At 37.9% G+C, this 25,487-nt stretch overlaps 1 protein-coding gene across 5 annotated transcripts in view; it reads right to left on the bottom strand.

The window, feature by feature from the left end:
• The window catches only part of FSHR (follicle stimulating hormone receptor), a 117,751-nt gene that overhangs the window by 27,502 nt on the left and 64,762 nt on the right, over positions 1 to 25,487 (bottom strand). For 3 of the 5 annotated variants that reach the window (XM_075204092.1, XM_075204089.1, XM_075204093.1), the window contains 3 exons: positions 22,719 to 22,793; positions 12,488 to 12,562; positions 1,982 to 2,053 (listed from right to left, as the gene is read on the bottom strand). In XM_075204092.1, the coding sequence (XP_075060193.1) occupies positions 1,982 to 2,053; positions 12,488 to 12,562; positions 22,719 to 22,793 (222 nt within the window). The remainder of the gene's footprint in view (positions 1 to 1,981; positions 2,054 to 12,487; positions 12,563 to 22,718; positions 22,794 to 25,487) is intronic. The other 2 variants (XM_075204090.1, XM_075204091.1) reach the window with 2 other exon arrangements.

The following is a 25,487-nucleotide window of genomic DNA, read 5'->3' as shown; positions in this document are numbered from 1 at the left end:
GCCCATTGAGTCTAGTACAGACATATGAACTAAGTCCCAGCATTCAGAGAAAAAAAAAATACACATATGATACACTACAGTAGTTCATTTACTTCAATTTCTCTACAGTGTTTACAGTGTAAAGATTGATATACACTAGGCAGTAACTATTTAACAGAATACAAAGCATAATTCATCACTGCTAACAAATCAATGGAGTATACAGGAATTCAGTGGTGTATAGTAAAACATTAAACTTTTTCAAATATATAAATTAAAATATGATAGCATTTGAACTAGGTAAACTGCCATAAAGCAATAAATACAATAAATAATAAATATACTTTTTATATATGTTTTTATATTTGTTTACAAAAAAACAAACAGTGCTAGGAAATATGTTGTGCTGGAATAAATTATGCATATTATTAGATATCATTACTCTCAGGAGGAAGTACATTTTTAAGATAGATGGAGAACCTGTCTTGGATGATCTGCACCCAAGTGTGCTGAAGGAGCTATGTTCAGTTATAAATAACTTTTAGTATAACTCCTGCATAACAGGATCCATGCGGTAAGACTGGCACAAGGCAAATGGGAAAATCTGAGATGGAAAATAAGATATATATATATATATATATATATATATATATATATATATATATATATATATATTTATATATTATAAGGTATATTCAGTGGTCCAAGTGGAAATTTAGAAATGTAATAGTTATATAATGAAGTAGTTGGAGAAGTGGCAGTATGGCATACCATCGTAAACACCCCCACATCGACCACTGGGTATCAGTAGACAATAAACTTAGTGACATCCCCAGGTACAAGTTTCTTCAGCTTCAAGCTGTAATTTCCCAGCAGGTTCTGTTCAACACTCCCCTCTGCTCTGATATCCCTCAAGACTGACAGTTCTCTCTGCCCAGACCACTAATCCAGTGCCCTTCTGGGTCAAGTTCTCTGGAATTATCCCACAGCTCAGTCTCTCCCAGGATGTTCTTCCATCTCTCGTGCCCTCTGCTCTGTTTTCCAATCTCCAAACACACAGACCCATTAGGCTCTGAACCCTTTTCACAGTAGCCTTCTGGGAGATATAGTTTCTCTTCCTGGACTGGTAAATGACAATGTCCTTTTCTTTTCTTATTGATGCAAATGTGATTAGTAGTCCCTGGATACTCAAGTTCAACTGCAGCATCCACAGCGGTTTTACTTATAATAAACAAAATAACAGTTGGGGTGATTGAGCTAGAGATTTAAACTAATTGCCATGCATGGGGTCAGGGAATTTTGTTTTCCCCCTGTAAGGTTAAAGTGGCAGTTGCTATTGGGGAGTTTGCTTTGAGTTGGTCTGGATCAACACACTTGTCTGTATGTCTTTTATGTATGTCTTAAGCTAGGTACACACTAAAGAATTTTTCACCAACTTTTTATGCCGATCGATTTTACATGCGATCGATGGTCCGATCGCTCGGTCCATGGACTGCATACACACTAGCCTTGTTTAGGACGATAAAGGGAAGAGCGGACGTCCCTTTAGCGACTTTTTACAGCCATGTTGTTGTGAGCAATGACTGTAATTTTGTACTGACTGTTGTGGATCGGTCGGAAGTTTATACACACTACACAACAGAAATGAGATTGGAACGAAAATATTAAACGGTACGACCAACCAAATAAGGCGACAATCGTCCATTTGAGCAGACTTTCGACCATCGTGTCACTGCACACACTGACCCGACTTTTGAACGAGCGGTCGTATGTCGGCTGATTTAGCCGATTATTGGATGAAAACTGTGCAGTGTGTACCCAACTTTACTTCCTATCCAACTACCATCCACCCTGTCTCTGTCTATCCATTTATCTATTATAACTGTCTGTGCATTATACATGTTTGGTCTGCAACACACCTTTTTTTCAATCCACATTCTATGGCATTCTCTTCCAGCTTCTAAAATGATTAAATATTTAGGAAAATGTGCTTAAAACTTACAGAAATACTATTTCGAGAGACTGTATCCTGGAAACAGCAGGGATAAAATGTATTCCAGTGTTGTATATAAACCTAAAGGAAAGGATACAATTGAAAATTAAGTTTCAAATGATTCTTCTTAAATACAGCTCTTAGTTTAATAAGTAAGTATTAAAGCTAGAATATAATTAAACTATAGAAGCACTATTTTCTTCATATGTGGTGTTACAATCATTAAGTATTTTAGAGCTATTGAATTTACAGTATTATATAAGAAATATATGCAGGGAAGCTGCTAATGAAATGTCCTGTATTCTCTTCTATAATAAGAGTATTAAAATTCGGATTCTGAAATACCCCAGGTGTTATAATTACAGTATCCATGGGACAGCTGTTAAATTCACAATGCCATCGACTAAATAATTCCCCACATAACAGCATTATGAGAATATATACTTTATTCTTTGTATTTCCAACATGATAATATGTTTGCATTAGTTTTGGAATCATGAGCTCTGTGTGAATTATTTAAGGACTAAATGACAGAGACTGCTTGTGGCTTATGTATTTTGCTTCTTAAGAAACAATTAAGCCTTCCGCAGTCTGCGTAGTTTAAATTCTACAGAACTAAATAAATACTATCCTTTATCTATGATAAAATGTGGCTTATAGAAAAATACTTGACAGACCTGTTTATGAGTTGGACTTTGCACAACTGAGATTAAGTAACACTGCTGAGATTCCAAAGATTGATGGTTTAAGAGCTAGAGGGGGAATTCAATTCCCCATGATGTGCCGCCGAATATCACATCGATGTCTGAATGGAGTACCTGAACATCACTTTTTTTCTGCTCACCTCTATGGGGGTGGATGGGCAATCAGCATAGATACATCGGTGTGGAGTAGGGATGGTGCATCGATAGAAAACATTGGTTGTACCGATGTTTTAAACATTGGTACAAAACATTGTTTAATCCTAAACATTGGTTCAGGAACCGATGGTAACCAATGTTAACCGATGTTTCCATATTTGTAATTTTTTATTTAGTAGACTGGCTTAAACACACAATACACCATAAGCTTCTGAAAACATCCTTATGTTTCTCTAATTGTAGGCTAACAGTGTGTTTGTGTGTGTGTGTGTGTGTTAGTGTCTGTGTGTGTATATATATATCTATATCTATATATATATATATATATATATATATATATATATATATATATGTATATATATATATATATATATATATATCTATAATATAAATGCTTAGTGGCGTGTGTTAGTCTGTCTGTGTGTGTGTGTGTGGAAAAAATAAAACCAAGCTGCAGCGCCACCTGCTGGGCAGAGTTATACACTGACCTACTAAATTCTTAGTGTGTGTGGAAAAAAAAAATCAGAAAGGGCTGAAATTTGGTATACTAAGATGTTTTTAATTTGTTAATTTAATTTGTTAATTGTTAAAAGTGTTTATAAAGATTTAAAAAATATATATATATATTTCTTGAAGGAGAAGTGACAGTTGGGAGTGGTTGGTGGTTGCCGGGGGTGACAGTGGGGAGTGGTTGGTGGTTGCCGGGGGTGACAGAGTGAGAGGAGTGTGATACTCAGGACCACTGAGAGAGATCCCTGTGTCTGGATAGATGTGGCGATGAAAATGAAGGATGAGGTGATGGAGGAGAATGATGAGGTGGTGACATGTGGACAAAACCACTTTAAAAAAGGGCGCTTACGTCGGGAAGTAACGCTCTTCCCCTGAGGAGGCCTGGGCTATGGCCCAAATGCATGACAAGAACCTTTTTAACACCTTAAGTATCTTGATTTGACTAGAATGCATGAGTATCATGCACGGGTTAACTTATATATATATATATATATACGAAGCATTAACAATAAGTAGCAAAACTTTAAAAACTTTAATAAAACAGCTCACTGGCACTACTGGCGCCTGAGTCATTAAGGAAAGTAAGGCAAAAAAAAGGAGTACATGTTCTCTGGGACAAACCATGTTACAATGTAAGGGGTGCAAATTAGTTTGTTATTTTGCAAATAGTTAAATACAGGCTGTTTTTTCATCTAGCACACAAATACTCAATAGCTTTATGTTTACACTGAAATTTTAAGTTGATCTGGGACATGACCTACCCCAAATATCTGTCCCCACATTTAAAATTTACCTCCTCCTCCAATGCAACATGCTTTTTTGCCCAAGTGCAAAGTTACTCCTTTTTTATGCTTTGCTCTCCTTAATGACTCAGTTACTAAGTGACTAATGACTTTTTTAAACTGGATTTGTAATGATAGCAACATAAACATATAAAATAACAAAAACTGCGCATACAGCATATTCATTGAAACTGTGAGTTTATTTTTATCTTTTGCAATATAGGAGTATACTATTGAGGTAGATTCATTACGGGCCTCACAACAACGAGGGAAAAAAACAATTGAACATGGGAAGAGAATGTTGGAAAAATATCTGGACATGGGGGTGTGGGGAACGCAGGTCCAATGCACTTTTAAATTGGCGCACAAATTCTCTCATCCCTGCTCTGAAGAAATAGTAAATTTGAAAGTAGCTTACCCTTTACCCTATTTCTGGTTTTACTTTTAATGTCACCAGCCTTTAGAGAACAGGCGTTCTGAAGGAACTGAAGTGCCCACATTTGTCAAATATTGTCTCGCTATACAGTATGTCCACCATCGGTAAGCATAGGAAAACACAGGAGAAATCTAGCGTTGGTGAGAAAACATTGGATCCTCACCATTGCAGGATTAAACATCGAACATCGGAACCATCTAACCCCTAGTTTCCCAAACTGGATGCCGCAGCTCCCAGGGGTGCTGCGGCGCTGTCACAGGGGTGCCAAGGACAGGAAATGGAAAAAAAACCAAACAACAACTTACCAATCTGGCTGCGCGCGGGGACCAGCATTCTTCTCCCTCCTCGCTTCTCACTGAATGTCGTCATCATGTCCGACATTCATTGACAAGAGCCAGGAGAGAGGAGGATACTGGGTCCTGGGCGCCGCCGGATTGGTAAGTTGCTTTTTTTTTCTCTTCCAGACCATGACAAGATGCACAGGCACAGAGAGTGTGGCGATGATGCAGAGGGGGTACCGAGAGCGTGGCGATGATGCAGAGGGGGCACCGAGAGCGTGGCGATGATGCAGAGGTGGCACAGAGAGTGTGGCGATGATGCAGAGGGGGCACCGAGAGCATGGCGATGATGCAGAGGGGGCACAGAGAGTGTGGCGATGATGCAGAGGGGGCACAGAGAGTGTGGCGATGATGCAGAGGGGGCACAGAGAGCGTGGCGATGATGCAGAGGGGGCACAGAGAGTGTGGAGATGATGCAGAGGAGGCACAGAGAGTGTGGAGATGATGCAGAGGAGGCACAGAGAGTGTGGAGATGATGCAGAGGGGGCACAGAGAGTGTGGAGATGATGCAGAGGGGGCACAGTGTGTGTGGAGATGAAGGAGGGCACAGAGTGAGTTAGCTGTAAATTATTCTTTGACAGAAATATAATTGAAAAAAAAAATATAAAAATATTATTTTCCCTTGGATTTATGTGTATTTTTGCATACAACTAAATAAGTATTTCTGTCCTTACCTAAATACTTATTAAGTTTTTTGACCCAGCTACTTATAAAATGGGACTGCTCAATAATTATTTTGGAGGGGTGACTTGAAAAAATTATGGAGACTCTAAGGGTGCCGCGGACTGCAAAAGTTTGGGAACCACTGATCTAACCGATTGTTCTGAAGAAACATCAAACGGGAGGGAATTCACTTCTCATTGAATTCCCATCAAAGTGTCTAAGCCATTAAAGTCTAACAATGAGCCCAGGTGGATACAGAGAAAGTCATATTATTCCCCTAAAAATTTCAGGTCATAGTGATCCATCTTACTCTATTAGCAGAGTGGAAAAACAGCTTATCATAATGCAAAGCAGAGAAGCATCTAATGACCAATTTCCACACTAGTGAATTTGCAAAATTAACATACTCATGAGGTTCATGAAAAAGATTTAAAAAAATAATAGTTTACTTGATTGTTTTGGGTAAATTTGTCTACTTAAACAAATGGCACATATCTTATCAAAAATTGAAACAAGTTCTTAGATGATTGTAGATCTAAGCTATTAGCCCCTTTTATTGATCTATCAACAACTCAACTCCAAATTAAGAATGACTGAGGATGTAATTGCAACACAAAAGAGTCAAAATTGAATCACAACCATAAATTGGAAACATGCAATTAATGTATCACATTTGACTTCCTCCATCACACCCTTATCTACCTTCTTCACTTTCCAACCCCACAATTGATCACTTTATTAGCTACATCTCATCAAACATGACCTTGAACACTTATAACCAACAATAAACACCCATGCCTCAACAATACTGGTCGGTGCAATTCTTCATCACGCATTACAATTACTCCTCAAAATGCCCTATCACATATATCCTAGCCCTATCACATATATTAAATGTACCTCTTTCCCCTGCCTGACGTTCGTGTGGACCAGTAATTTAACTACTGCTTCCTGGCGGTTCATCTGTATATGATTGGATGTATATGTATTGTCCTGATTGGCACTTACTACTGTAAAGATATCACTGAGCTTTCTGTCCTTTTGCTAAAAAAAGTATAATATTTTTCAGGACCACAGTTAGAGCATTCATGTGGTTGGGGGCTGTGACCAGGCTTTTAGGACCCCAGCTGTGACTATTCCTGGCGCTCCTCACGTACCAGGTGTTTCCATTTTATCATCCAGAAACTATAGATCTAGCCATGAAAGGGAGTATACATATTTGAAAATACAACAGATTGCACAATTTAACATACAAATAAATGGATAAATATATGCACACTATTTTCAGTCACTATAATATACATATCTGTCATTTAAAAAAAAATAAAAGCAATTGTATGGAACCTCATGATCATCATCTAGTTACATATACTTTTTTTATATTAAGGACAGGAGCCAGTGGCTTCAAAGTGAAGGAATAATAAATAGCTTTGAAGAACATGTGATTCTTCTCGTGTCCTCATTTTCATGTAACAGAATGCAGCCATGTGACTTCCCAGCATTCATTATTGGTGAAAGGAATACCTTTTGTAACAAATCACAGCTTGTTCTGCAGACTTCTTTAAAAACCATCAATAGTCATACAAAATCCATAAAACTATCTACACCAGAATCAAATACATATAAATAAATAAAAACTTTGACACAAAATGGAATCACTATCAATATTTCAATAAATGTTTTAGGTTTATTTTTCAGCTGGTCAAATGCATCTATTCATGTCTCATGCAGTGCAGGGATAACATACCCAACACCTTATAGTAACTGTATTTTAATATAGTTTTTTCTACAATGTTAACATGCTATTAATATTAACAAACACTGAATACTGCTTACAGGAGAAGTGACGTTGTACTGTTCAAATAGCCGATGCAAGAGGAAAACAAACCTAAAACAGGGTGGACATTGTACTGAGCAAATACTCTAATAATAGACTTCCAGTGTAGCATTGTTACATTTTTAAGTCTATTTTATCCTATCTGTTTTTCTGCTATATTTTGTGCAAATTGAGTTTTCCGGAGGAACAGGCTGTTTTTTAAGAGTGGATTCCTTGAAGTTCTGTTCCACGGTGTATTTGTTAAATCCTATTTCGCTGAATTTATAGTCTATGAATAGAGTTGGAATAATGATGGACAATTTACGTGATGTGCAAAATTTTTCCAGACAAATCTGATATGAGGCGAATATTTCACGGAGCGTTTTTGCAAATTCTGCTAATTTCCAGCACGCAGTTGATATCTGGCTGCGTAGTCCTACGGAATGTGTTGATGCTATGTAAACACATATTAATTAATAAAAAAAGAATAAATACTGACACTGCTTTCTGCAGTTACTGCTCCTCCTTATAAGTCTTTTTTTATTAACAAGAAGTGCAAAGTGGTTTCAATTCCTAGCACTGTCATGTTGAATACCAAGAACATTAATCTGATTTAATAATTATTTGCAATGATGGTGCCAAGTTGGCTCGGTTTGTTATGCTATTTTTGGAAACGAGTGCTTGTTTCTTCTACCGTGAAACAGAATACTGCTTCTCTGTGCACAGTAGTAGCCCGAAGAAAAGTGCCTCTTGTAACTCATTGATTTTTATTATAAATATTTCTTTTTCTAAGGCCTTTGGCAAAGAGTTTACCACTACAACTATTTAGTGCCAATGATCTGTTATGTACAAACAACAACAATAAAAAGTAACAATAACAGTATCCACTGTAATATCATTAGAGAACTACTGATTATTTATTATTTTATTTTCCCACAGACAGATAACAGCCTTTTGTACACAATGTTATAAACAATATGGTGTTGCTGAATGTTTTTCAAATAAGTTGATGACACGAACCTATGTATGTGCTAGATGGTCAAATCGCACTTTGGTGCAAAACTAAATGCTCTGCAGGTATGCAATTGTCTGGTTAGCAAATGAGCCTTTATATTTTCTACAGCCTACCCATCACCTACACAAAGAGAAGGTGGCTAATTTGTGGGTGGAACCATTATTCAGGTTATTAATGAGCTAGGAACAAGTAACATCACAGAGACATGAGGCACTTCACACTTCTGCCTCCGAGATGTCATTAGTTCTAAGTGAACTGCACTCTCAAGAACATAAGTGGAAATGTTCAGAAAGTGCTGACTCTGAGGGGGGTATTCAATTGTTAGCGAGATCGCTGAAATACTCGCGCTCCAAAAATATTACCGTTAATATGGTAATATTGCGCGTAAATACCGTTAATACGGTAATTTACTCGCTGGATTGTATTAACGGTAATATTTTTGGAGCGCGAGTATTTCCGCGATCTCGCTAACAATTGAATACCCCCCTGAGAGTTTAAGAAAGCAGGTGCATGACGCAGAAGTAGAATAAGGGTTATTACGGTGAGCCTAAAAAAACATAGGTAGAAAAAACATAGGTAGAGGTAAATGAACATAGGTAGAGGTAAATGAACATAGGTAGAGGTAAATGAACATAGGTAGAGGTTAATGAACATAGGTAGAGGTAAATGAAAGGTTTAACATTAGTAAAAGTTAACAGATGGTTTGGACAACCTCATCTCTAAATCCCTGAGTAGTTAAGTAGTTTATGTGCTCCACTAACTGAAAACAGAAAATACCATAGTAAGTGTAATGTCAGCTCATCTCCGGTGCAGTTATTCAGTTTTTGAGCAGTGTAGGAGGAAGCTTTTCTAAACACTTGGTATTTGCACAGCTGACCAGTGGCAGCCTCTGAACCAGAGATCAAAGGTTACCAGAGCTCAGGAAATAGACTTGAAATTCCTGAAACTCTGGGTCAGCTCCAGTAATTTCCCAGCCATATACAAAAATACAGGTTTAACCCATAAATGGCTGCAGTGTAGGCAACATTTCCATTTCGTGCTGTAAAATGTGGCAGCATTCTATTTCCATAATGTTGTTCAATAAAGTCTGTTGACATAGCTCCAAGAAATGAGCATATGTTGTTACTTGTGCCCGGATCAAACTTGGCTAGGGGCAATGTTGGGCTACATCTGTACCTCAAGAAAATATTTATTATAGACATTGACAGTGTCCACAAGGAAATGTGTGAACGATACAGCAGATGCCAAGATATATCCCTGTAATTGCTGCATGCCAGAGATTTAGAAAACGTGTTGCTATTTTTTGCTGATATATACAGTGAATAACATAACATTCTATGAAAATATCTGTCTGTATATGTAACGCTTCAGTCTGCAAATACTCCAACTATACATCTTAATTTGTACCCATCTGGCAGTATTGTTTAGTAACATGCAATATATACGCTAAGCTGTATTAAGATTGCATATTGCGATAGCTTCACATTGTTACTGGTAATATCCGTTTTGTGTGATTGCAGGATACTGTGAAATGTACTATTTATTTGTGTTTTAACATAACATGTTACACTCAATCTTTATTATATTATTATTACATGACATTATATAAAAAATGCATATAAACGCTATGCATTTCCGCAGAATTTGGGACACGATTCATATGTGATTGATATACATTCGAGGCTTTCACATATGTTTGCAAATGCCCTGAGGATGCAAGTGCTATGGAGCTTTTCCCATTCCTTTCATTGGTTCATTCATTTCAATGGGGTTTCGAAGTGTATGTGCTATATGTATAAACCTCATTTATTTTAATGGGCCATTAATAGTAATTGGAAAGCTCTCACCCTAAATTCCAAAAAAACCAACCCCAGCCTCGTCTGGTTCCCACTGTAACAGGAAATCAATAAGTGTGGGGCCCTCTGCCATACTGAAAACCAGCCCTTAGCAGGAAAGTACTGGGGATATTCCAGAGCTTCAGTTCAAACAGCTTGGCCTGGGAACTTCTTTTCCAGACCAACTAGTTTGCCGGGAATCAATATGCATTTTATCAAATATATCGGGCAATGTACTACCCCAAAACTCATTAGCTAGCCCCAGAACTATACAGCCTGGGCTGCTTTCCGCTAATACAGGGGAACAAGCTTGTACCTATGAATGATCTAGAGCTCTACTCATACTTGCCTACTTTTCCTACCATGTTTTTAGAGGCTCTGGAAGCAAAGTAGAACAAGAGTAGGAGGGCAGGGTGATGACACAGTTTTGGTGTAAAGTGGGTGGGGCAATCATATTATGAAGCCCAGCCCACCTCAGTGCACAGTCCAGTGTTAACTGGAGTGGGTTGGGCTTGAAGCATCAGTTTGCCTCATGCCCCTGCCCACCTGGTGGCAGGGAAACACTCCCAGGAGATTTGTTTGATTTATTGGAAGTCCATGAGGTCGCCCCCTAATTTGGGAGTCTCATGGTCATTCCAGGAGAATGTGTAACTTTGGCTTTACTAGCTAGTATTAAGTTTAGACCCCAGAGGGGGAGGTGGTTTGTTTTTTTTTTAAATCCTATTTATTTGCACTTCTGTGATATGTCATATCCTTTTGCAAATAAAGTACAGGCCATGACTTGTCTGAACTTTAAAATTGCAATGTAATAGTGTTTTGTAAACCCTTTTACACTAGTATCACATGGCGTCGCTGGTTCCACCCTGACACCTATCTATAGCCCTGGTTTTTCTCCAGTTAGCTTAGTCTTCCCTTTCCTTTTCTCAGGTTCTGTGGGGTTTAAGTGTAAAAAGGTCCTTGCACATGTAAGTTTAATAGCCAATTGATGTGACACACGTGCAGTACAAGCATAAATGTTAGAAGAATAGGCCAAACCATCTTAAATAAAGTCTCACTCCTTTATTTGCCCCTACACTACTTTACTTAGATACAGGTAGCATAAGTAATAAATAATGTTTCCGAGGTATACCTCAGAGCTAACACTGGCTCTCATTGAGGATTGTCTCAATGAGACAATGATTCTTCATCACCTCTTGCGACCTCCCTTGACTAGGTGTTAAAGTGAAACTAGGTTCCCAAGGATCTGAATACAACATAGAATCCTAGTACATCCATAAGTACTGTGCAATGAAGTCATTATGTGCATCATAACATATTTTCATAACAGAAACTGTAGGCTTTTAATGTTATACACATGATCTTATAATTGTCCTTATAATCTAGAAGGCAACAGGTTTCAAGAAAAACAAAATGAGAGTTGGAACAATTAAAAGAAGTAAAATAGCTCGGCCCTTATGGTAGCTGGCAACAAACGTGAGAGGGTAAGACATACAGAGCAATAATTAAAGGTTTGAGGATAGAATGGTTTCAAGATATGCGTTTTGAAGAGCACTCAGACTGAAGAACGTCATATGGAATGTGGCAATGAACACCATTGAATGGGTGCAGATCAAATTAACATTTAAAAGCCTATATGGAAAGATACACTGAAAACATATGAAACTGTTTAATTTTAATATAGAGTTGGGCAATCGGGAGAGAAGCAGAATGTTCAATGTCTGCACATTACAAATAACATCTTTTAAAAAATCTGAAGGAAAGAAGTGTAAGGGTTTGCAGAGAGGAGCAGCACAAAACCAGAGACTGAGAGGTGAAAGAGTGAAGCATTATTCCTCCAAATAGACTGGAGAGTAGAATGTCTATGAAGGGTAAGGTCAAAAAGCAATGTGCTGCAATGGATGAGCAACTATATAATGAGATTAAATTAGACCCATAGCAAACCACTCTGTGAGAAATGGTTGTGTGGCAGAGATGCTTCAAAGTTGAGAATTTGTTTAATTACATATGATGTAAGGAAGGAAATCGGAGGCAGTTTGAGATGTGAAATGATTATATTTATTAGGTTGCACTGAGTGGAACATTTGGAAGGGAGAATGGCACCAGTGTTTTATATGTTGCTGCTACATGAGAGTTTAATATGTACCTAGCTCCTATATTGTCATTGGTCATTTATTAGCATTGTAAAAGCATAATTTCTGTTGATAATAAATAAGATAAGAACAATGTAGAAATATTTCATAGAAATCTAGACATTTCTTACAGATACTTGAGCATGGGAAGATTCTGGAAAGCATCTCGATCAATGTTTTCAAGGCTGTTTGCTTTTTCAATTCTTCTAAAAAGAAAGATAGGGAAATGTAACTTAAATATATATTCATCTTTAGAAATTGATTAAACATTTATATTTCATTAGAAGCAATGTGTACAGTAGGCTTAAGATGCCTCAATACAGCTTTTCTCCAAGCGCAATTAAAAACATCTGTCTTGCAAAAGAAAAACATTATTCCTACTGGTTATTTTATATCAATGATTAGTATAATTAAACACTTATCCATAAAAAATGAGTTGAGTTTTTCTGCTAAACATAGTTTTTTCAGGTCCACTTTCAGTCTACCTGAAAAGTTTTATTTTTGGGGTTAAATGTGCAAAACACCCCTTTATATTTAATTAATATGGTGTAACTAACTATACCATTACTAGAGAGTACAACTAGAGAGTGCATCTAGAGAGTGCATCTAGAGAGTACCACTAGCGAGTGCATCTAGAGAGTGCATCTAGAGAGTACCACTAGAGAGTGCATCTAGAGAGTGCCACTAGAGAGTGCATCTAGGGTGTGGAGGCATCCAGCAAATCGCAGACACGTTTTACAAATCTTTGTATTTCTCCTGTATGTTTTTATTACCTTTACATTAATATTATATTAATATGCATTTGCGCATAGATTGATTACACAGCCCAACAGCAAAAAGATTGTTTTCTTTTACTTGCTAGTGATATTTGAACAAATTTAAGGTATTTTGTGGTTGCTGAATTCAAAAATTAAAGTAGTTTTTTTCGAATTGGCTCTAGTCCTTGAGTTAATAGGGAATGTAACACATGCAAATTGGAATCTAGCAGAACATTCTAGAAGGTGAGACACACAAATATTCTTGGTGATCATTCTAGAATATTCCCCCTCCATATATAAGTGATCAACCACATAACCAGCAGTCAGTTTACAGTTGGCAGTTGAGTGGTTCGTGCTCTCTGTAGTGTTTTTCGTGTTTCACATCCATGTGATATATTTGCATACATGTATTTAGTGTAAATAAGTTAATTTGTGGTGACAATTTGTATATAAAGTGTTTCAAGTAAGAATTAAGTTAATTGACAATAAAACCTGTTTTATTTACAGTGTCCATATAACAATATCATAATAAATAAACTTTATTTTTTTGGTGTGTCCATTTAGAGAAATAGAAGTTCTTCATGACGAGGCCACTTAAACAATCTTAATGCATTCTGCTACATCTGTGGCGAATGCTCTCTGCAAAAACAAAGAGAAAACATCATAGACTTTGTAAATCAAGGTTATCTTGCGTATTTTGACATGGCGCTTGGAGACCAAGACAAGTCTTGGGCTCCCCTTAAGGTTTGCAAAACCTGTGTAGAATGCTTATGACTGTGGAAATAGAGAAAGGAAAAGTTTAAAGTTCACTGTCCCTATGATGTGGTGAGACCCGAAAAACCACCACGACAAATGTTATTTTTGTGTGGTTAATGTGAAATGTTTCAATAGATACAGGAAACTCAAGTGGGAATATCCTGCTTTGGAATTAGCAAGGTGACCTGTGCCACACAGCAAAGACATTCCCATATCAGTATTTACCACGGTTCCTAAACTTTCATTTTCAGATGTAGAATAAATTTAGGACTTAGGTGGTAGCAGTGGAATGAATATAAAGGAAGCATTTCAACACCTCGGCCGTTCTCCCAAGACGAACTCAATGATCTGATACGGGACCTCAGTCTTTCAAAGCATGCAGCTGAACTTTTAGCATCCAGACTATAAGAATAGAACTGTCTACAGCCTGAAACTAAAATAACAGCTAATCAGACAAGAGAGTTGAGACTTCTTCCTTTCTTCAGCCAAGATGAAGAACTTGTATACTGTAATAACATCCCTGGACATCTTCTTTATATGGGAATGGATTATTGACCAGGAGATAGGTGGCTTTTTATATTCAGCTCCAGTAGAAGTTTAAAATGTGTTTACAGCACAATGATAACTGATGTGTATCTCTTCCAATTGCTCACTCAACAAAACTTAAAGAAGAATATGAAAATATCACAATGATCTTGCAGAAGCTAAGCTATCAACAGTTGTCTATTTGTGGTGATCTAAAGAGGGCAAACTTCTTGCTTGGGCAACAAATTGGATACAAAAATACCCTTGTTTCACCTACTTGTGGGATAGACATGGCCTTCAAGAGAAAACATGACTGAAGGCACAGCGGACATCATTCTCCAATGACTCCATATCAAGCTGACACTAATGAAACAATTTGTTAAAGCCTCGGAGAAAAATGGTGATCACTTCAAATACATTTATTGATCATCCCCTGGCATAAGTATGGAAAAACCAAAAGGTGGAATATTTGATGACCCTCAGATTCATAAACTTATGAAGGATTCTAGTTTCACAAAATATATGAATGGTGTTGAACAGTGGCGGGCTGGGACGGGGGGCAGGGGGGCAGATGTCCCCCAGGCTAGACCCAAAAACTCTATTTTGGGCCAGCCCTAATTTCACTTATTCGGTTGCTGGCCCCTTCTCCGGGACCAGCCACCTTCTCATTGGCTGCTGCTGTCAAAAGCACATCCTCCCTAGTCCCTCCCACTAAAAGTTTTGGCCGGCTTCTGTTGTGACATGGGACGCGCACCACGTGATAGGTGCCGTCCCATGTCAGAAGACTGAAGAGCTGAGCGTGCGGCACAGATAGAACAAGGTAAGTGTAAGTGTGTGTTCTGTGTGTGTGTGCGCACGCGCTGTGTCCCTGCTGTACTTTTTCTGTAGCCTGAGCCATTACAGCTTGTGGCCAGGGAGAATCTCCAGAAGACGGGGATTACCTTATTTCTTTTACCTTCTTCCGCCTCGACCTGCAGAATGAAGAGGGGTGTAAACAATGGCTGGGGAGGAATAAGACCCGGTGCTAACACAACCCAAGCTGGGCTCACTGTCCAGGTCAAATTTGCAGGATGTTGAATACACAGCGCATATTTTCTGATTGGTCACTAGCACAGTAGGGCAAATCTCCTGTCACGATGAGTGATGTGAAGTAGTTCTGCTGGGACAATGTTAAAACTGGTGAGACCATACTTAAGATTTAAACATGCTAAAAGAACAGTGGGTGTAACCTATTATTTGGCATTAGTACTATTGCTGGCATTTTGTTGGCTTGTTACTGGACATTACTGTTGTTGGCATTTTACTGGGCACAGCTTCTGGTGGCTTATTATCAAGCATTACTATTATTGCAGATATATTACAGAACTAACACTACTACTGATAATTTACTGGGTATTACAACTACAGGTGGCTTGCTAACGGGTTCATTACTGTTACCGCTGGCATACAATTTTGCACCACAACTACTACTGGCATATTATTTGGCATTATTGCTAATGTTGGCAAATTACTGGGAACTATGACTAAAGCTGATATTTTATTGGGCAATGCTACCCCTTTTGGTTTATTAATGGGCATTATTTTTCCTGCAGCAACTGTGCCCAGCTGATTACTTGGAACACACACTTGTAGCAGGCAGTGTTTGCCTGTGCCATGGGTCTCTTGGCAACCAAACAAGGCCCCCAACTAGACAGTGTCAGACCACATGTAGGGAACCGGGATGTCATGTCTCTTGTCTGACAGCACCAAGGGCAGATACATGACTCTACCCTATAAACTGCAGTTTGTTCATCTTTATTAATTTATGTGAAGGGTGCCTTTGGGGGAGTTGGGACCTACATATTTTGGCCCAAAAATTGAGCAGGTTGCTCAACATTGGAATAGAGTAACACAAGGCTCACCACCCTCCTACTATATGGCATCCATGCCATTGCACTGAGGCAAAGCAGGTGAATATGGCTCAGATTTGAAAATACTGTGCTATATTTTTACATATGTTCTGGGTTGTTGCTCTTGTTTTAATTTATCTTCCCATGACTCCATCCATTACCCTGCCATGTTAAAGCAAACATCTATGTTCTACCCTCAGAGCTGTTAAGTTCCTATGCCCATTATGTGAAAAGCAATAGTTATTTCTTGAGAACAGACAGGGATTTTTTAGGATGGGGCCAGCGGCTGAGAAGAGAGCTGTAGGAAAGGGAGGTGGGGGAAAGGAGGTAGGGGTGTTAACCAGGGGCGGTCCGAGCAGAGCGCGTGGCGCGGATAGAACAAGGTAAGTGCGGGGTTGTGTGTGTGTGTGTCAGCAGCATCTTGTATGTATGTGTGTGTGTGTGTGTGTCAGCAGCATCTAGTATGTATGTGTGTGTGTGTCAGCAGCATCTTGTATGTATGTGTGTGTGTGTGTCAGCAGCATCTTGTATGTATGTGTGTCAGTGTGTGTGTGTGTGGGCCAGTAAATGAATGCCTTGTGTGTGTGGGGGGGGGCAGTAAATGAATGCTGTGTGTGTGTGTGGGGGCCAGTAAATAAATGCTGTGTGTGGGGGGGGGCAGTAAATGAATGCTGTGTGTGTGTGTGGGGGCCAGTAAATAAATGCTGTGTGTGGGGGGGCAGTAAATGAATGCTGTGTGTGTGTGGGGGGGGGGGTCAGTAAATGAATGTAATGTGTGGGGGGGCCAGTAAATGAATGTAGTGTGGCAGGGAGGGAGGTCTTAATATAATGTGGGAGGTAGGCTATTAATTTAATTGTGGAGTGCAGGTGGGGGCTAATTATTGGGTGTTATTTTATTTGTGGGGTGGTGGTGGGGCAATTTCATTTAATAGTGAGGCCTATGAATTTATAATGGGGTAATTAGACCTTTATTTAATGCTGGGGTGGTTTGGGAGCTATTTATTAATTCTGGGCTGGTTGTGGAAAATGAGGTCTATTTATTAAATGTGATTATGTATTTTTTAATGCCTGTGATTGTGTGGGAAATGGTAATATTTGTTATATGTAAATGCTATTTAAATTATTGTTGGGGCTGTTTGGATGGAGGGAAATAGGTTTATATATTAAATGTGTTTGCTATCTAATGTCAGGGTTGGTTGGAGGGAAAAAGATCTATTTAGCAAATGTGAATATTATTTTAATGTTGTGGCTGGAGGGAGGCCTAATTATAAATGTGAGTGCTTTTGATTTAACATCGGGCCTGGTTTGATTTTTCAAAATTTCATGTACCCATTTTTTTTTCAAATAGGGCCTCCAACATTCCAGGATCCAGACAACCAGCAAATAAGCTAAAGTAACCAGCAGCCACAAGTGGTGACAGTGACAAGAACAGGTAGGAGAGAGCAAGACAGTCTGCCAACTGTCCTGAATCTAGTGGGACAGTCCAGAATTTGGGTGACTGTTTTGCTTAGGACAGTTGGGAGGTATGTCCAACTTCACCGTGTACTGCTCGTGAAGGCAGAACTGTGTGCACCTAACAGTAGTGCACACTGTATTGCCTGTGTATCTAAAATGATATTCATGCTACATCATAGGGGGTTACCCTGTCTAAAGTGCCCAGGCCCCTCAGAGCCTTAATTCAGCTCTGGGCTTGGGCAAATATTATATGGATTAAGCAACACTCAAATAGCCTCTTTTTATATAGGTAAATATAACCAAAAACCACCCTTTAAGGATGGGCAGCTACTTATGGACCAGTGCTTTGTGCCTGCCCCCCGGGCTAAAGTCTGCCAGCCCTCCCCTGGTGTTGAAGCTTCTGCCTGGTGCAGATAGGTCTCAGTTGTCAAGAACACAATTATGAAGAACTGGTGCAAAACATGCTCACAAAGTGTAAACATGTAGGCACTAATATGAGCATAAAGGTAAACTTTTTCAAAAGCCACTTACACAGATTTTCGGATAATTTTGGTGATTTTAGTGAGGAACAAGGGGAGAGCTTTCATCAAGATATAGAGGTGATGTAGGAAATGTATCAAGGCACATGGGACAGACACATGATGGCAGACTAATGCTGGAGCCTCCAATGTGAACTCACATAAAAGATAATCATACAAACTGTGTTTTACTATGCATTATTTATAATTATCTGAATGAGCTTACTAGGTTTATCTGTTACTATACCGAATAAAATGTCATTATGTATTTAATGTGTTTACATTTCTATGATTTGAGACAATTTCATTGCGATTTGTAAGTGGGCTCTGCCTGACCAATACAATTTTTGAATTTTTATGTTTTTCCATGGGATACCTATTAACTAAAAAATTAGAGCCAATCTAGCAAAACCGATGTCATATTTGGAACCAGCACCACAAGGTTACCCAAAAATCACTCTATTATTATTGTCAATAAAATGAGTGTTGACCAGAGTTATCTGTGTGACCTGTGTGTTATATTGCAATTAAAATGTAGGCAAAGAAATGGTTAGGAACCTTAAAGGCACTCTGCACCCTTTTTCTTTTTATGTTCCTATCCTATAACTTTTCAGTTGCATCCCATTTTACAGCTATTTGAAATATCAACATTTGACTGTGCTTGTTTTCAATAACAGTAGAGATTAGCGACATTGTCACACATTGGTGTGATGTGGGCGTGGCTTTTGTAGAGCTAGGCCACCCCTTTCTCTCCTCCCTTCTCCTCCAATCAACGCCCCATCATTGCCATACGCATCAGTTCTCATGGCACCGGTTCACTGCTGAAACTATGGAGACTATGTATTGAGAAACATATGGAGGGTAGAGGGGTGCATTTCCACTATTTCCTCCGCATTCGACTCCAGACAGTCACTGTGCATTTACATCTGTCAGGGGCATACTTGGAGGAGCACTTAGGCCGAATCAAGGGTGTGCATGCATGGTAATGCCGTGCAGCGTTTACTCTTCCCTCCTTCTCCATCAGCCCTGAGTTGGTGGATGTTAGCTCTGCTCCGTTTTTTGAGCATAACTGAGTTATATGTAATAACAAATTAATAGATGTCAATGCTCTGCCCAAGAACAGAGCACTGGTGTTTTATCTGCAATAGTACACATAGCCCTATGTTCCCGACCATGGAGAAACAAGGGCCAAACCATTTAGATTAGCAAGAGTTGACAATCAACAACAAAGTCTTCAGAACTCTCTTGTCCTTGACAATTCTTTAAAAAAAACCTGAGTAGTAAAGAGCAAACTCAGTCAGACTACACTGTCTTCTTATAACATAATTGCTTTATATTTCTTCTAGTGATGAAAAGTGTTATGACACTCAAATGCAGAGATTAGCACTAGTAGTATAGTAGTATAAAAATTAGTATGATGTTATCCATGATCAAACAAACTGTGCCCAGAGGTAGGCAGCAAGGATGATAGGACAGCAACGTAGCAAAGGTCTTTCAGAATCCAGAATCATGCAGAGGCTAAACAAGGGCAATTGGCCAAATTAGTAAGAGAATGTGAGAACACAACAACATAACAGTCAGAATCGGGAATGCACAGAAGAATATTGGCAAGATACTGGAGAATTCAGCTGATCTTAAAGCATTTGTTCAAACCTTTTTGTGCTAGTAAAGGTACACAGTGTGTGTGAATGCATGTACATAAATGTGCTCCATAGCAGACATTCCAGCTATGCACTCCTGGAAAGGAGATCACACATTGGTGCAATTTTATAGTCATAGGTTTAACATTTTCCTGGGACTTATGCTCTTTTTTTTTTCTCCTCTCAAGGGTGTGAAGCATGTTTTGTGATTGTTTGGGGAATACTGGCTTTGTCCAGTGACCCTCAATGAATCCTGATTGCTCAGCCAATCCGAAGTCAATGTTACTTGCTGACCAATGGGAGTCCATAGCTTCCAAAGCAAAATGTTTTGCTTGAATAGATAACAGTGTGCAGCAACTGCACCGATTAGTGTAGGGTGATCGCGTTAGTGTTTTCCAGCTGTCAGTATTATAGATCAATGGAGAACTAAATATGAATGTCGGATGTAGTTTTTAATTCATACTTTAATTAATGTTTTGTCTTTTTTTTTTAAATATACTGTATATTCCCCTAATTATTATTTTACATTTTACATAATTTGTCCTGGCCACCTGTCAAAATTTAAAACCAGGACTTTTTGAGGGTTTTTTTCTGATTCTTTTTTTAAAAATATGCATTAATACTGATTTTTTTAAATTGACTCATATTGTAATTTTCTCCTGTGTGCTACTTAATTAATAATTGCTTCCAGCATTGGAATCAGCACCACCTGTTTTATTGCATGTGCCATTATTGCTACATAAAGGGGTTATTAGTGACCATTTATAATATATTTCACTTTTGATACTTTAGATTCAGCTCAATTAGCAACTTTGAGTAGAATATTTTCATTCAACATTTTCCTTGAAAGCAATGGCTCCCATTGATCTCTTTATCTGATTTGATGTGATTTCATTTGAACATTTATTACTGAATATGTTATACAGCAGAATCCTTTTGTGTAACATAACTGGCTACATTTGCCATCTATGGTGCTTCATCTTTTCTTCTGTTTTGTTCCCTTATAGCTCTAATTGCTGTCACTATTTCCACTCACTCTTTCATTCATTCTATTCATATACTTGGTGTATTGCTACTTCCTCCCTTATTTATTTCTATTTTTGTCACAATGGTGCAGCATATATTGTTTTCTTCTCCACATCACCTCTTCATTCTGTAGGTCAAATTATTCACAAGTTTTTACTGGTTGCGTTCCATCTATTATATTATTCACCTTTAGTCTTATACTTTTATAGGTTGTATATTAAATATGTATTAATATACAACCTATATTTTCAATTTTTTTTCAATATTTTCCATAGGGACTTTTTGGGGAATTTGCATCTATGTAAATAAATTGAGGAGGGACTTCTAGCTCGGAAACATTAGAATGAGAATGTGTCATTGTGCTTGGGATAAGACATAAGGATATCCTTACAAAGAACTGTGGAACAAATAGGGTTGGAGGTTACCGTAGGTTAATAAATGGTTCTAATCTGCTGTCAAATTCTATGCTTCTATGTTTCTATCCCCTGCTCGTTCATTGTGTCCCAGGAATAGGAGAATATATTGGCAGGCTGCCTTATTGTTAACATAGAGTGTCTTTTATCTAAGTTTTGTAGTGTCAATTTAAACTTATTGTTGTTGCCTCAATAAACACTATTTTGTACCCTATTGTGTGCTGTGCTCATGTACTGGGTGCTTCACTTTTTTTTGTTTGCTTTTGCTTGTTACTATTTGCTAGAAATATTGCAATGGGAACTCAACAGTAAAGACAGGGATGCCTATACTCATCTTGGGCCTGATTCATTAAGGATCTTAACTTAAGAAACTTCTTATTTAAGTCTCCAGGTCAAAACCATATTACAATGCAAAGGGTGCAAATTAGCATTCTGTTTTGCACCTAAGTTAATTACTGACTGTTTTTTCATGTAGCACACAAATATCAACTTTAAATTTCAGTGTACAAATAAGCTATCAAGTATTTGTGTGCTACATGAAAAAACTGTCAGCATTTAACTTATGTGCAAAACAGAATGCTTATTTGCACCCCTTGCATTGTAACATGGTTTTGTCCAGGAGACTGAAATAAGAAGTTTCTCTAGTTAAGATCCTTAATGAATCAGGCCACTTGTTCTTAACAAGTCTAGACATAAAATTGTATTGATGCCCCGAATCTTGCATTAGAGGAAAACATTTATTCCCTGCAAATATAACCTAAGCACTGTCTCCGTAAAAAGTAAAGATCTTGTTTCTCTATTGAAGTTTTCTCTACAGCTGATCCATCAAGACACGCATTGACTTAGTGCAATCATTTTGGATCGGACCATATTGACTAGAATAGGTGTCAAGATGCAAGAGACTTGATGTATGACTTTGGTATGAGTTTCAGCAACATTTATTGGTAAAAGAGAACCTTAATAGATCCCAGAGGGCTTCAAATAGCTCAAAAGTTGTTAGTGTTTGAAAGCTTGGTCAAAAAACTTTGTTCATTAAAAGAATATATAACCACATAGGCTATTTTATGCCAATTATAGCCAATAATATTCAATAGATGTCAATTCACAATAGTTAATATATCCTATGTATGCTTCAGTTATTATGTGCCATATAATAATAATGAAAACATATACAGAACTAATGATCTTCATACCATCATTACATTCAAAAATAATCATTCAATTTAGTGGATAGTGAGAAAATGGATCAAATTAAGACATCCGCTATGAGCCACTTTTAGACTGAACTGGCTCCCTCCACTTCACTCAAATTTCTCACATTCACCCACAATCTTTAGGTATCTGAAAGTTGAGTATACTTTGTCAAATATAGTATTACTTACATTTCTTGCAGCTGAAGATTGTTTGAGAACACGTTGGCCTCTATTGATTTCAAGTCATAGTTTTCAGATATCTCTCTGTATAACAAATGTACAGGCGTCAAATTAAACAATGTTTTGTTGTTTTTTCCTCAAATACAAAATATTGTCACATCATTTATTTTGTATGTATACACCAAGAGATATCATGACATAAACATTATAAAGTAATTAAATGGTAAATTTTGGACATTTTTTACTCCTTAGTGGTCATCTAGGAACTAGAAAAAATTGAGCGGTCCAGTCTATTGTATTTGTGGATATGTAAACCCTTATACTATGTTTTGACATATATGTGGGCAGATGTTTGTGAGTTTTTGTTCTGTAATAGGAATGTGCAGGCCAGTCAAAGGAAACTTGCCACTTTAAAGTCCCCCTTACTATCACTTTTGGATCAACTAATTTATACTTTTCCTTTCTTTGTCATCAAGCCTGGCCCTTTACTTAGAATACTGAGAATTCCCACCGAGATCCTATTAAAAAGGGGAGGTCTGAAGGAAGCTGTTTCTTTGAACTACCTGGGAGGACAGGAGGAGGAGGTTTTCTTCACCATGGGCCTGATTCATTAAGGATCTTAACTTGAGAAACTTCTTATTTCAGTCTCCTGGACAAAACCATGTTACAATGCAAGGGGTGCAAAGTAGGATTTTGTTTTGCACATAACTTAAATACTGACTGTTTTTTCATGTACCACACAAATATCAACTTTAAATTTCAGTGTACAAATAAGCTATCAAGTATTTGTGTGCTACATGAAAAAACAGACAGTATTTAACTTATGTGCAAAACAAATTCCTACTTTGCACCCCTTGCATTGTAACATGGTTTTGTCCAGGAGACTTAAATAAGAAGTTTCTCAAGTTAAGATCCTTAATGAATCAGGCCCCCATGTCTGTTCAACAGGCCACAGGCTTCTTTACATACAGTTGCTGCAGCTGGGGAGATAATAAGCTGCACAGTATTGGTCATCTCTGTTTTAGCTAGCAGGAATGGATTAGGTGTAAGGCTGCATCACTACTACTAGGCAGCCAGGGTAGCTGCTTAATCTATACCCCTGGGACAGGGCCCTGTATTGAGTATAAGGAAATATAATTTATATACAGTTTATGCAAAAGTGTGGTTACCCCTGGATCAAATCCACTAATTCTCTAATTGAAAAGAAGTGAACGTAACACATAATCGAAGAGAGAACGCCATTTATCCTGTGGGCTGAATTTTCATATTTATAAATGATGCTGACTTACCTCTCCCTTCTGACAAAAGTCCTCCTCTGGACAAATTATGTGTATTACTGAGCTGAGTAACATACATGAACAGACTGTAGTGTTTGTAGTTAACTAAATATGTCCTATATATTTCCTTTCACTTCTCTGTTAGAAGGACAGCATGTTAGGGGTATAGTGTCCTACAAATTGAGATCTCCCTTTTAAATTGCTTGAGTGAAAAATATTTTTATTAACAATAAGTAATAGAGATGATTCTAAATGAAAGCATTTTATATGCTCTACTTGTCAATAAATATTGTAATAAAAAGTGATGTTCAGAAGGTGGAATGCCCATAATTATAACTGTATTGAAAAGGTTTAAATGCCTGTAAATTAAAAAAAGCAGTGGTGACTAAATAGTCACGGATAACAGAGCCATCGCTACCACTAGTCGAGCCTAAGCGGCTGCTTATGATACCAACACTGAGGGGTATATTTACTAAACTGCGGGTTTAAAAAAGTGGAGATGTTGCCTATAGCAACCAATCAGATTCTAGCTGTCATTTTGTAGAATGCACTAGATAAATGATAGCTAGAATCTGATTGGTTGCTATAGGCAACATCTTCACTTTTTCAAACCCGCAGTTTAGTAAATCTAGCCCTGAATGAGTAACATGATGTCATTCAACCAGTTTTCTAATGCCCCTGCGGTGCACCCATGCAGAATGCATCCTTCATTTCAGTCGGGTGCTGAAATGAAGGATGCTTCATCCAGCTGGACCAAGATTCTGGAAAAAGGCACCCACCCGAAGACTTCAGACTGGGAAAGTGTACACCAGTGTATGTTACTAACTTTGAAATTCCATCATAGCGTGGATGCAGTTTGTGTTGTTTTTAATATTGTTTTAACACTTCTTTTGTAGAATAAAGTTGAATTTTTATCGTAAACCATGGGATCTTTGCATGCTTGCGTACAAGATGTGCACTTTAATGTATTTTAATGTAAATCAGTATTATATAGAGTACACTATGTTGCCCTATCACAGCATTGAGGATTAATGCACACACTCGTAGAAGAAGAAGAAGATAGTCTGTACATGTAACACAGACACACTGATAGCTTAAGTATGATTATTTTCCAGTCAATCATCTTTTGATCAATCATCTTTTGATGGATACATAAAATGTTTACTGTGGGTTAACAAAATTGCAGTATAACAAGTACCTAATACTGAGAGGACTATACACACGACTATTTATTTCCTGTTTCCGGTCCTGAGAAATTTCATATTCTCAATTTACATGGTGAAAGGACTCCCTCGTTGGCAGCAAATAGGAACTGTGGAGTATCTCTTAGGTGGAGCTGGACAAATATATTTTGTTGCTCCTCAATGTCAGTGTTAAGCTGGGAGTGTGTTGTCACAGCCAAGCATTACACTCCCAGTCTGAGGAGCAGAGGAATATCAAATGCCTACTCTAAAAAACTAAACGTAACCAATAATAAAATACATATTATTTAAGACCTAGG

The sequence above is a fragment of the Mixophyes fleayi genome, chromosome 3 (assembly GCF_038048845.1).
Source record: "Mixophyes fleayi isolate aMixFle1 chromosome 3, aMixFle1.hap1, whole genome shotgun sequence".
Taxonomy (NCBI): Eukaryota; Metazoa; Chordata; class Amphibia; order Anura; family Limnodynastidae; genus Mixophyes; species Mixophyes fleayi.
This window is presented reverse-complemented; position numbering and strand designations above follow the sequence as displayed.